Source organism: Loxodonta africana, chromosome Y, assembly GCF_030014295.1.
Source record: "Loxodonta africana isolate mLoxAfr1 chromosome Y, mLoxAfr1.hap2, whole genome shotgun sequence".
NCBI classification, from domain to species: Eukaryota; Metazoa; Chordata; class Mammalia; order Proboscidea; family Elephantidae; genus Loxodonta; species Loxodonta africana.
The window spans coordinates 25,850,091-25,864,196 of NC_087370.1; the positions used below are offsets into that span (position 1 = coordinate 25,850,091).

At 46.6% G+C, this 14,106-nt stretch overlaps 1 protein-coding gene across 2 annotated transcripts in view; it reads left to right on the plus strand.

The window, feature by feature from the left end:
- Positions 1-14,106, plus strand: part of LOC135227211 (cytokine receptor-like factor 2) — a 61,706-nt gene that overhangs the window by 17,052 nt on the left and 30,548 nt on the right. Inside the window, exons 2-4 of one of the 2 annotated variants that reach the window (XM_064278844.1) lie at positions 2,353-2,461; positions 9,179-9,357; positions 11,268-11,401. In XM_064278844.1, the coding sequence (XP_064134914.1) occupies positions 2,353-2,461; positions 9,179-9,357; positions 11,268-11,401 (422 nt within the window). Of the gene's footprint in view, positions 1-2,352; positions 2,462-9,173; positions 9,358-11,267; positions 11,402-14,106 lie in introns of those variants that run through there. The other variant, XM_064278845.1, reaches the window with a different exon arrangement.

Genomic DNA, 14,106 nt, shown 5'->3' on the forward strand with positions numbered 1-14,106 from the left:
TTCTACTCTGTCCTGTAGGGTCACTATGAGCTGGAATCCACTCGGAGGCAACAGGTTTGGTTTGGTAGATAGCTAGATAATAGATGTAGAGGCAGATAGATCATATGTTATCATATTATAATACCCACTCCTGTCAAGTTGATTCCAACTTATAGTGACCCCATAGAGTTTCCAAGGCTGTAAATCTCTATGCAAGCAGACTCCCATATCTTCTGTGCAGCCACAGGTAGTGTCGAACCATTGACCTTTCAGTTAACAGCCGGGCAGTTATTATAATAGATAATACATAAAGCCAAACCAAACCTATTGCCATCGAGTTGATTCCAACTCATAGCAAGGCTGTAAGACAGAGTAGAACTGCCCCCTAGGGCTTCTGAGGAGTGGCTGATGAATTTGAACTGCCGATCTTTTGGTTAGCAGTCAAATGCTTAGCCACTGCACCACCAGGGTCTCAGATAATATATAAATAACAAATAATATATAATTTCATATATGATCATACATGTGTACGTATGTATCTATCTATCTACCCATCAGTCTAAAGGAGACCTAGTGGCACAAGGGTTAAGTGCCTGGCTACTAATCAAGAGGTTGTTGGTTCAAACCCACCAAGTGGATCTGTGGGAGAAAAACCCGGCGATCTGCTTCTATAAAGATTATAACCTAGGAAACCTTATGGGGCAGTTCTGCTTTGACATATGGCATTGCTGTGAGCCAGAACTGACTCAACGGCATCTAAAAAGAACATCTATCTGTCTGTCTGTCTGTCTATCTGTCCATCTATCCGTCTGTCTATGTAACCATCCACCCGTCTGCCTACCTACCTCTTGATACCTCCAGTTTCAAACCAACGCCACAGGGTGCATCTAGCCTTCCATCTTTGCATATCTCCACCTTCCTCCTCAGCGAACAAGAAACCTGGCCCCCGTTTTCCACAATGCAGTTACATGTGGGTTCAGCCCTACCACACACACATTAACTAACTTCAGAATTGCTCACCCAGACCTCTGCAATTAAAAAAAGTAACCTGACTAACTAGTCACCCAGCTCTCAAAGCAAAGATCGAAGAACTGGTGCGTCCTTGAGCTTTTCCTCACGTTGCCATGTGTGGTGTTCCGGATAAGTCAGTGAGGTTGGTTGATGGGGGATGGACCCCAAGGCTTCTTATCTGCCCACAAATCTGTGTCACTGGGCATACAGTTGGCTCTCACTGTCCAATTGCATTAATGGGTGGCCTTTAAGAGTCATTGTCGAGTTGATTCCAACTCATGGCGACCCCATGTGGATCAGAGCAGAACTGTGCTCCACAGGGTTTTCAATGGCTTTGATCTTTTGGAAGTAGATAAGCAGGCCTTTCTTCCAAGGCACCTCTGGGCAGACTTGAACCTCCAACCTTTCGGTTAGCAGCCCAGTGCTTACTTGCTTGACCCACCGGAAGACTCCCAATGTGTGGTCATAACCCATTGCAAAAACAAGAAGAAGGGCAGCCATGATCTTGCTCTCTCTCTGGGCAAATGGGCTTCATGACCAACCTTTGTATATCACACAGCTTTTAGCTCATTTGTGAAAATCTTGTTTTTTTTTTTTTTGCCCCCTTAGAACACTGTACCATTCTTTTTTTTTTAATTGTACTTTAGATGAAGGTTTGCAGAACGAACTAATTTCTCATCGAACAGTTAGTACACACATTGTTCTATGACTTTGGTTAACAACCCCATGACATGTCAAAACTCTCCCTTCTCGACCTTGGGCTCCCTATTACCAGCTTTCCTGTCCCCTCCTGCCTTCTAGTCCTTGTCCCAGGGCTGGTGTGCCCCTTTAGTCTCATTTTGTTTTATGTGCCTGTCTGATATTTGGCTGAAGGGTGAACCTCAGGAGTAACCTCATTACTGAGCTGAAAGGGTGTCCGGGGGCCATACTCTTAGGGTCTCTCCAGTCTCTGTCAGGCCAGTAAGTCTGGTCTTTTTTTGTGAGTTAGAATTTTGTTCTACATTTTTCTCCAGCTCTGTCTGGGACCATCTATGTGATCCCTGTCAGAGTGGTCAGTGATGGTAGCCGGGCACCATCTAGTTGTACTGGACTCAGTCTGGTGGAGGCTGGGGTAGATGTGGTCCATTAGTCCTTTGGACTAATCTTTCCCTTGTATCTTTAATTTTCTTCGTTCCTCCTTGCTCCTGAAGGGGTGAGACCAGGGGAGTATCCTAGATGGCTGCTCACAGGCTTTTAAGATCCCAGACACTACCAAGGTAAAATGTGTACCATTCTTAATGTAGGAATACGGCCACCATGTTTCAGATTTCAAGCTGAGTTCAGCATTGCCGCAAAGTATAATCTTTTTTTGTCTCTTTTTAGACCCAGAAGAAGCCGTGCAGCTTCAGATAATCAACTTTAATTTTGAAACCGTATGGGTTACGTGGAATGCAAGCGAATACCCTGGGACTAATTTGACTTTCTCCTACAAGTAAGTGCCCTTGGGCAGGGAATCTGATGCCTTCTGCTAAAACATCTCTTCTTCTGAGATGTCAGAGGCTAGGAAGTCGGGGAAGTCAAGACGAGAACCAAAACATGCAGGTCTGAGTGTGTGCTCTCTATTCTGACCTCAGCCCACGCCACAATCACAGTTCTCTAAACTTCGGAGCCGAGTGATGACTGAGTCACACTTGAAAACACTTAGATTCTTACCAGGACATTCACAGAGTGCCTACTTCACCCAGCGCCACCTGGGACATCTCAGCAGCTGCCCTTTCTCATTGCTCTGCAGCCTCGAAACCTTATCTGATACGTGGCCGCGCCAAAGATTCCTGCTCTAAAACTTTCATGTCAGATGTTACGGGTCGAATTGTGGATTGAAATCCTAACCTCTGTACTTGTAAACGGAGCACTGGTGGCACAGTTGGTGAAGAGCTCGGCTACTAACCAAAAGGTCGGCAGTTCGAATCCACCAACTGCTCCTTGGAAACCCCATGGGGCAGTTCTACTCTGTCCTATAGGGTCGCTATGAGTCGGAATCGACTCGACAGCACTGGGTTTGGTTTTTCGGTTGGGTTATATTACGTCATATTACACATTACAATATATAATATGTTTTGTTATATTATGGGGTCACTGTAAGTCGGAATCTACTCGATGACAACTAACAACAGTGTCAAATTATAATAACTATAGCACAATAAGGAGCCCTGGAGGTGCAATGGTTAAGCGCTCAGCTGCTAACCAAAAGGTCGAGGTTCAAATCTACCTGCCGCTCTTTGGGAGAAAGATATGGCAATCTGCTTCCATAAAGATTGACAGCTTCAGAAACCCCGTGGGGCGGCTCTGTTCTGTTCTGTAGGGTCACTGTGAGTCAGAATAGACTCGACAGCAAGGGGCTTGGGTTTTGTTTTGGTACCTATGACCCCGTATGGAAATCTGGGTTTTCTTTTGTTAGGTTCATGAGCCCATGCCACAGTAGGGTAGGTCCTAGAACAAATAAATTCTGAGTTGTGTTTTATAAAAAGAGCAGAAAACACACCCACACAACTACACACACACCCACACACACCACATGCACACACGCACACACGCATGCACACAGAGGGAGACGACAGCCGACTTGTGAAGACCCTCTATAAACCAAGGAATCAAGGAACACCTGGGGCTACCGACAAGGGCGGACCCTCCCCTGGAGCCGATGCCCCAATGTGGATTTTAGCCTCCAGAACTGTGAGACAGTAAATTCCTGCTCTGCAAAGCCACAGCCTTTGGTACGTTTTGTGTTATGGCAGCGCTAGGAGCCCTGATGGCACAGTGGTTAAGAGCTCAGGCTGCTAACCAAAAGGTTGGCAGTTCGAATCCACTGGCAGCTCCTTGGAAAACCCCTGGGGCAGTTCTACTCTGTCTTATAGGGTCGCTATGAGTCAGAGCTGACTTGATGGCACCTAATAACAACAAGTTACTACCATGTCAGGTTTCTAGGGGCCAGCTTCCAGCAGCATGGCTCTCTGACATGGGCTTGTTTGTTTTGCCATATGCACCCAAGGGAGCCCTGGTGGCACAGTGGTTAAGTGCTCGGGTGCTAACCGAAAGGTTAGCGGTTCTAACTCCCAAGCCGCTCGGCAGAAGAAAGATGTGACAATCTGTTTCTGTAAAGATTACAGCCTTGGGAGGGCTGGGGACCATAGTCTTGGGGAACACCTACCTCAATTGGCATAACGTAGTTTTTAAATAAAATGTTCTACATTCTACTTTGGTGAGTAGTGTCTGGGGTCTTAAAAGTCTGTGAGCAACCATCTAGGATACTCCACTGGTCTCAGTCCTTCAGGAGCAAGGGAGAATGCAGAAAACTAAAGACACAAGGGAAAGATTAGTGCAAAGGACTAAGGGGCCACATCTACCATGGCCTCCACCAGACCAAGTCCAGTACAACTGGATGGTGCCCGGCTACCACCACTGACTGCTCTGACAGGGATCACAACAGAGGGTCCCGGCCAGAGCTGGAGAAAAATGTAGAACAAAATTCTAACTCAAAAAGAAAGACCAGACTTGCTGGTCTGACAGAGACTGGAGAAACCCTGAGAGTATGGCCCCCAGACACCCTTTTAGTTCAGTAGAGTCACTCCTGAGGTTCACCCTTCAGCCAAAGATTAGACAGGCCCATAAAACAAAACGAGACTAGACACACCAGGCCAGGGGCAAGGACTAGAAGGCAGGAGGGGACAGGAAAGCTGGTAATAGGGACCCCAAGGTTGAGAACGGAGAGTGTTGACAGGTTGCGCGGTTGCCAAGCAGTGTAACAAAACAATATGTATATTGATTGTTTAACGAGAAACTAATTTGCTCTGTAAACCTTCATCTAAGGCACTATTAAAAACAAACAAAAAGATTAAACCCTTGGAAACCCTATGGGGCAGTTCTACTCTGTCCTATGGGGTCACTATAAGCCAGAATCAAGTGCAACGACTTTGTTTTTGTGTTTTTTTTTTTTTGCACCCATCAGCCTGAGAATAAATGTGGGAGGAAGGTTTTTTCCAGTGATATCAATCTGAATTCTGGTCACGGGGGTGGGGGTGGGGGTGGGGGTGGGAGAAGGGCACAAAGTATGGCTCATTCTCTGAGGTTTGATAGCACAGGAGATAAACGGAAAGGCCACAGAAGAGGGAATTTTTTTTTTTTATTGTGTTTTAACAGAAAGTTTACAAATCAAGTCAGTCTCTCATACAAGAAGTTATACACACCTTGCTGTGTCCTCCTAGCTGCTCTCCGCCTAGTGAGACAGCACACTCCTCCTCTCCACCCTGTATCCCCATATCCACTCAGCCAGCTCCTGTCCCCCTCGGCCTTCTCATCTCCCCTCCAGACAGGAGCTGCCCACATAGTCTCATGTGTCTACTTGATCCAAGAACCTCACTCCTCACCAGTATCATTTTCTATCTTATAGTCCAGTCCAATCCGTGTCTGAAGGGTTGGCTTCTGGAATGGTTCCTGTCCTGGGCCAACAAAAGGTCTGGGGGCCATGACCACCAGGGTCCTTCTAGTCCCAGTCAGACCATTAAGTCTGGTCTTTTTATGAGAACTTGGGGGTCTGCATCTCACTTTTCTCCTGCTCCCTCAGGGGTTCTCTGCTGTGTTCCCTGTCAGGGCAGTCATCGGTTGTAGCCAGGAACCATCTAGTTCTTCTGGTCTCAGGATGATGTAGTCTCTGGTTCATGTGGCCCTTTCTGTCTCCTGGGCTCATATTTACCTTGTGTCTTTGGTGTTGGAAGAGAGAAATTCTAAGATGAACTGATTTGGGAAATAAGACCCATGACACAGAGAAGTACCAGGTTTTCCAAGGGGTCACACAGAGAAGTCAGTTGAGTTTTCTGAATCTCAGTGGCCTCATGTGTAAAAAACATCATTGTTGTTGAGTTGACCCTGATTCATGGCAGCCCCGTGTGTTACAGGGTAGAATTGCGCTCCTTGGGGTTTTGGTTGGCTGTGAGTTTTTGGAAGCAGATTCCCAGGACTTTCCTCTGCCTCTGGGTGGGTTCGAGCTGCGAGCCTTTAGGTTAGTAGTTGTGTGCGAACCGTTGATGTCACCCGATGGGAATCCTCCATCCAGTCACCCCTGGGGTTTGTGGTCTTAGTGAGGGATTGTGAGTTTGTTTCCTGCTGGATACTCTCCTTCTTAGTGTTGCAAGAATGTTGAAGAGCAGTACCCAGCATGGTGCATCTATGACGAAGCACCTCTTCAAATCTGGGGCTTGGCTTCTCCTCAGGTGAAACGGTACCTGTGCGTGTTTCCCAGGGCTCCGTAACAGGTGACTACAAACCAGGTGCCTTATGGTTCTTCCTGGGTTGTGCAAGGGATTAAAGCCCTCGGCTGCTAACCAAAAGGCCAGCAGTTCAAACCCACCAGCCGCTTTGTGGGAGAAAGACATGGTGACAGTCTGCTTCTGTAAAGATTTACAGCCTTCCCGCTACTGACCACTCTGACCAGGACCACAGTAATAGGTCATGGACAGTATGGGAAAGAAATGTAGACCAAAGTTCAAACTCATAAATAAGACCAGACTTACCGGTCTGTCTCACAGGGACTGGTGGAGCCCCCAAGACTACAGCTCTTAGACACCCTTCAAACTAGTAGCTAAAATCTCTCCCAGAGATCACATTATAACCATACAATAGACAAGACTATAAAGTGAACAGTAACACCAGTAAGGAATGGAGTTCTCAGAACAATCATGGATATGAGACCTAACGGGCTGCATTTGCCCAAAAGCAGAATTCAGAAGGACGGTAGAGGCAGGAAAGCCAGGTGAATGGACACAGGGGGCCCAGGGAGGAAGCGGGGAGAGTGCTGACACATTCAGAGGTGTGTAGCCAACGTCAAGAAACGAGAAGCGTCTAAACTGTTGATCGCGAAACTAATTTGCTCTGTAAACTTTCACCTAAACCACAATAAAATGTAAAAAAAAAAAAGATTTACAGCCTTGAAAACCCTCTAGGGGAGTTCTCCTCTGTCCCGTAGGGTTGCTGTGAGTTGGAATTGAATGCACAGCAGTGGGTTTGGTTTAGGTTTGTCCGTTTGTTTGTTTTCTCTGGTACAAAGGGTTACAAGCTTGAATGCTGACGGAAAGGTTGGAGGTTTGAGTCCACCCAGTGGTATCTCAGAAGAGAGGCCTGGCAATCTACTTTCAAAAAACCAACCGTTGACAAGGTCCTGGAAGCTCCATAGACACAGCCAAACTCCCTGAGGGACTAATTGCCGGGCTGAGGGCTGTGGGGACCGTGGTCTCGGGGAACATCTAGCTCAACTGGCGTAACAGAGTTTATAAAGAACCTGTTCTCCATTCTACTTTGGTGAGTAGGTTCTGGGGCCTTAAAAGCCTGTGAGTGGCCCTAGGATACTCTACTCGTCTCACTCCTTCGGGAGAAGGAAGAATGAAGAAAACTAAAGATACAAGGAAAAGATTAGCCCAAAGGACTAAGGGACCAATATCTACCACGGCCTCCACCAGAATGAGTCCAGCACAACTAGATGGTACCCGGCTACCACCCCTGACTGCTCTGACAGGGATCACATAGAGGGTCCCAGACAGAGCTGGAGAAAAATGTAGAACAAAACTCTAACTCAAAAAGAAAGACCAAACTTGCTGGCCTGACAGAGACTGGAGAAACCCTGAGAGTATGGCCCCCAACACGCTTTCAGACCAGCAATAAAGTCACTCCTGAGGTTCACCCTTCAGCCAAAGATTACACAGGCCCATAAAACAAAACGAGACAAAAGGTACATACCAGCCCTGGGACAAGGACGAGAAGGCAGGAGGGGACAGGAAAGCTGGTAATGGGGAACCCAAGGTGGAGGAGGGAGAGTGTTGACGTGTTGTGGGGTTGGTAACCAATGTCACAAAACAATATGTGTACTAACTGTTTAATGAGAAACTAGTTTGTTCTGTAACCCTTCGTCTAAAGTACAATAATGAAAAAAAATCAGCCATTGAAAATCCTATGCAGCACAGTTCTACCCTGACACCCAGGGGTGCCATGGGTAGGAGCCGACTGGTGTGCTTTACAACGACAGAAATGGCTGCTCTCACACTTCTGGGGCCACGAGCCCAAAATCAAGGTATTAGCAGGATCACGCTCTGTCTGGAGACTCTAGGGAAGAACGCTTCTTTGGCTCTTCCAGTTTCTGGTTGTCGCCAGCAATCCTTGGTATCCCTTGGCTTGTGGCCGCATCACTCCGATCTCTGTGTCTGCCTTCACAAGGCTGTCTTTCTTGGATTTCTAGTGCTGCTATAACAGAAATACCACAAGTGGATGGCTTTAACAAGAAAGAAATGTATTCTCTCACAGTCTAGAGATTCCAAGTCCAAATTCAGGGCTCTAGCTCCAGTGGAAGGCTTTCTCTCTCTGTCGGCTCTGGGGAAAGATCCTTGTCATCAATCTTCCCCTAGACTGAGCGCCTCTCAGAGCAGGGACCCCGAGTCCAAAGGACCCTCTCTGCTCCTGGCTCTTCTTTCTTGGTGGTATGAGGTCCCAATGTCTCTCTGCTCACTTGTCTCTTTTATATCTCAAGAGAGATTGGCTTAAGACATTACCTAATCTTGTAGACCTCATCAATATAACTGCCATTAATCTACCTCATTCATATCATAGTGATGGGATTTACAAAATACAGGAAAATCACATAAAATGGTGGACAATCACACAATACTGGGACTCAAGGCCCAGCTAAGTTGACAGATATTTGGGGGGGACACAATTCAATCCATGACACCGTCTTACCTGTATTTGTGTCTTCTCCTCTTTTATAAGGATGCCCGCCCATCACTGGATTTAGGCTCCTCCCCCCCAAAATCCGAGACAATCTCCTCTCAAGATCCTTCATTTAATTCCATATGTAAAGACCCATTTTTGCAGACAAGTTCCCATTCACAGGTTCTGGGCATTAGGGAAGTGGACATATCTTTTGAGGGGCCCCCATTCAGCTATCTCTATGGGAGTGTTTTGAGGGCTTTAAGCATCTGAGAGAAGGGACCCTTTTTCTGTGTGGAAAGGTCTCTCTGTGGCTATAAGGGAGGGCTCTTGGAGAAAGGAAGGAGGGCATCCGATCTCATCTGTGACAGGGGTTTGGAGAGAGAATGGGCAGGGAACCTGTTAAGATGATGTTTTCAAGATGGCCCTTGGCTAAACAGTCCTCTTTCTTTAAGCACAGATTCAGAGGTGCTACCATGAGCCAATGTCACAACTACACTCTTGACCAAGGCTACACCTCAGGCTGCGTCTTGGAGGTGGAACCAGACGAGGACGGCACTAGAGATGTTATACTCGAGCTCTCTCTCTGCAACAAAACCCGTGTCCTTCTGAATTATAGTGTGTGGATCAGCGAATACCGTGAGTACTGAGCGAGGAGCTGTCTGCTCACCCCCAGGGAAGCTGAGTCTGGGAGCACTCCCTCCCTGAGCCCAACAGGGAAGAGATGGACCTTTCCAGGAGGTCCCTCTTGACACACGCCGGGCATGGATGTGTCTCCATTGACCAGGGGATCTTGGTTGTCCAGTGATGGAGACCAGGTGACTGTGTGAAGGCTGTGATTTGAAAAATAGCACCCTCTCCCAAACCCCACGGAGAGAGAGAGAAACACCCTATTACCCCCAGCCCATATCTATCCTTTTCTTTTGAAGTGCCCTTCAGAGCTGGAGTCAACCTCCAGAGGTCCCTCGGTGGTGCAAACATTTTATGTTCAACTTACTTTGGGCATCTTCTCAGGAGGGGCCAGTCCCTGGAGAAGGACATCATGCTGGGCAAAGTAGAGGGCCAGGGAAAAAGAAGAAAACCCTCAACAAGATGGATTGACACAGTGGCTGCAACAATGGGCTCAAGCATAACAACGATAGTGAGGATGGTGCAGGACGGGGCAGTGTTTCACTCTGTTGTGCATGGGGTCCCTATGAGTCGGAACAGACTTAACGGCACCTAACTACAACTATCCTAAGTGTTGGCGGTTTAAACCCACCCAGTGCCACCGCTGAAGAAAGATCTGGGGATCGGCTCCTGTAAAGATCACAGCTAAGAAAATCCTATGGAGCAGTAATATTTGATGGCAATGGATTTTTTTTGTCAGTCTTGAGTGAGGAAAAACTGCATACATGCATTAAACTCTCTACGATATTTACTCATCATTTTAGAACTCTGTAAAGCAGAGGTTCTTTTTTGAGGCGGAGGGGCCACAGATTCCCTTCAGAGTCTGATGGGAGCTATAGACCCCTCCTTAATAAATCACTCATAGGTGCCCAGGTACAGGAGTGTTCCACGCAGTTTGACAGAGTCTCTTCCATTATACGCCTACAGATCTTTGAATTCTTGGCTAAAAACTTTCACTCTTAAGATAATGAGAAGCCTCTGCGTGACACAAAGGGTTAGCGTGCTCAGCTGCTAACTGAAAGGTTGGAGTTTGAAGTCCATCCTGAGGTCCCTCAAGCAGAAAGCCTTGGTGATCTACTTCTGAAAAATCAGCCATTGAAAACCCTGTGGAGCCCAGTTCTACTCTGACACACACGGGGCCGCCATATGTTGGAATCGACTTAATGGCCGCTGGTTGGTTAAAGGTAATAAAGAGAAGTAAACCGAAAATTCCTCCAAGGTAGTAAGGATGCCCCTTAAAGGAAGGGTTGATGCAGGCAGAAGAAAGTGTCGTTGCTCTTAGTCGCTCTCGAGCCAGCTCTGACTCATGACGACTCCACGCACAACAGAACAAAACATTGGCTGGTCCTGTGCCAGCCTCACCATCATTGGTATGCCCCGTTGTTGTAGCGATTAAAGAAAGTGTGTCTACGCAAATACGACACTGGTTTTCAAGAGGTGACATGTTTATCTGTCAAGGAGGTGATGGTTCTATTGCTTTTCCTTGTTGTTGTTGTTAGTTGATTCTGGCTCATAGCGACCCTATGCACAACAGAACGAAACACTGCCTGGTCCTGCACCATCCTCACAATCGTTGTTATGTTTGAGCCTGTTCTTGCAGCCAGTGTGTCAACCCATCTCATTGAGGGTCTTCCTCTTTTTCGCTGACCCTCTTCTTTACCAAGCATGATATCTTTCTCCAGGGACTGGTCCCTCCTGATAACATGTTCAAAGTATGTGAGACCAAGTCTCATCATTCTCGCTTGTAAGGAGCATTCTGGTTGTACTTCTTCCAAGACAGATTTGTATGTTCTTTTGGCAGTCCATGGTATATTCAATATCCTTTGCCTACACCGTAATTCAAAGGTGTCATTTCTTCTTTGGTCTTCCTCCCTTCTTAGTGAAACCCAGCTCTCCGAAAGACTTGACCTTCCTGTGGCGACAGGAGACAGTCACTGTCAGGTGTTCCAACCTTTCCTACAACGGTCTCCTATATCAAATCCAGTACAAGAGCAACTTTGATTCCGAGTGGGAGGTGAGTGCTGCGGTGTGCTCTCAGGGATGAGGAGTTCATGCCTGTCATGGATTGGTATCGTGTCCCCCCAAATACATGTCATAAATCCTAAGCCCTACACCTGACATTGTAATTCCATTTGGAAATAGGTTCTTTGTTTTGCTAATGAGATAGTATTAGTGTAGGGTGTATCTTAAGTCAATCTCTTCTGAGATATAAAAGGAGCAGATTAGGCACCAAGCTGAAAAACCAAATCCATTCCTATTGAGTTGATTCTGACTCATAGTGACCCTATAGGACGGGGTAGAACTGCCCCACAGGGTTTCCAAGGAGCAGCTGGTGGATTCGAGCTGCCGACCTTTTGGTTAGCAGCCGAGCTCTAGATTAGGCACAGAGAGAAGCAAACACAGATGGGGAAAGGTAGATGACACATGGCGATCACCAAGGTACGCCGATAAGAACATTACAGAAGCTAGACAAAGACCTCCCCCTAGAGCCGACAGAGAGAGAAAGCCTTCCCCTACTGGACGGTGAGAGAATGAAGTTCTGTTCCTTAAAGCCATTCCCTTGCTATTTCTATGGCTGCAGCACTCGACAACTAAGACAGAGAGTACCCACCTTGTCCTTGTGGGGTTCCGTATTTCCCCCCAAACCCCCTTTCCCCTCTCTCTGGACCCCACTGCACTCCGTTCCATCTTTCCATCAAGATCGATACCTAATCCCACTAGACTATGGCAACAGAGAAATACCACCTAAGTAAGAACCAACAAGACTATGTATGCAGAGCTTGGCTGTAACAAGACCAACATCACTTGTGTTCAGCAGAATTTCAAAGACAGGGTTTTCCGAGGGAACAAAGGGAAGGCTTCCTGTATGCCCTGAATGGACGCTGTTGCCATGGGGAAGCTAGAAGTGGGCTAACTGGAAGTGGGGCATTTTATGTTATTGGTTAAAAAAAAAAAAAAACATTGCTTTTGAGTCAATTCTGACTCATAGCGACCCTATGGGACAGAGTAGAATTGCCCCACAGGGTTACTAAGGAGCAGCTAGTGGATTCGAACTGCCGACCTTTTGGTTAGCAGCCGTAGTTCTTAGCCACTGTGCCACTAGGGCTTCTATGTTATTGGTTAGGGGAGCGAATTTGACTTTCATTGGCTGGACTTACATTGGAAGGGGGGATAAGAATTAAGTGAGTGTCAGCTACTAATCAAGGAGACCTGATGGTGCAGTGGTTAAAGCTCTTAACCAGAAGGTTGGTGATTCGAACCCACAAGCAGCTCTGCGGGAGGGAGATGTGACTGTCTGCTTCCATAGAGATTTACAGCCTTGGAAACCCTACGTGGCAGTTCTACTCTGTCTTATAGGGTCCCTGTGAGTTGGAATACACTTGATAGCAATGGGTCAGTTATAAATCAGGCCTTGGCCATTTCGGGCTCATTGTTACAGAGATCGTTGCTTGCTTTCCTAGGCTGACTGCTGCAGGCTGCGAGTCAGTTGTATTTTTGTATATGTTCTAGCCATTGTCCGATTGTTCATTCAATCACTCACAGCTTTTCCCTGTCCCCACCTGTGTCAGTTCCCTAGAGCTGTTGTACCAGAAATACCACCAGTGGATAAAAACAGAAATTTATTTTCTCATAATTCAGGAGGCAAGAAGTCCAAATTCATGGTGTGGCTTTAGGGAGAGGTCCTTCTTTATGTATTTCAGCTTCTAACCCTTTGCCATCAAGTAGATTCTGACTCATAGCAACCCTATAGGACAGAGTAGAACTACCCCATAGGGCTTCCAAGGAGTGACTGGTGGCTTAAACTGCCAACCTTTTCGTTAGCAGTTGAGCTGTTAACCACTGAGCCACCAATCCTTGGAGTTTCTGGACTTGTAGATAAATCTGCCTCTGTTCTCAAATAGAATCTCTGTGTCTCTGTGTCTAATCTGTTCTTCTTCTAACTCAGAAGTGATTAGATTTAGAACCCACCTCCCCCCCGCCATGATCTAATTAGTGTAAGAAGATGCTGTTTCCAAACGACAGGATTATAACCACGGGTATGGGCGTTAGGTTTCCAACACATATTTTGCAGGGTGCACAATTCAACCCATAACACCCTCCCATTGGGAAATCACTCCCTGCAACAGATGCCTCCTTTGTATTGTAGACACAGAGGAACAAGCTTGAGATTTGAGCGTGTGAGCAGATCAATGGAAAACTGAATTTTATGTCACTGTTAACACCTTGGGTGTCGCGTAGTTCAGTCGACAACTGATCATGGAAATGAAGCAAAGCTAGGGAATATCTTGCCCTGTTGTGCGTGGGGTCGTCAAAATCAGCGCAGACTCTATTGCGGCTAACGGCTAACGACAACATGGGTGAATATTTAATGACAAGAGAAAACGCATACGATGAAACATTGCATTAAAAAAGACACACAGTTGCAGGGAAAATATAACCCCATTTTCATTATGAGTACTTCTGGGAGGAAATAGATAACATCAACTTGCCCATGGTGCCCATGTCTTGGAGCTAAAACAAGATTTTTTTTTTAGATAACGTTTTCCTGTGTTTTGGGTGAAAGTTTGTACAGCAGATTTGGTCCCCATTTAACAATTACTACATACATTGTGCAGGGAGGTTGGTTACGTTTTTACAATGTGCTAACATTCTCACTGATGTAGTTCTGGATATTTCTTTTCCAGTAATCTGGTTACCCTGCCCCCTTACTTTCTCATC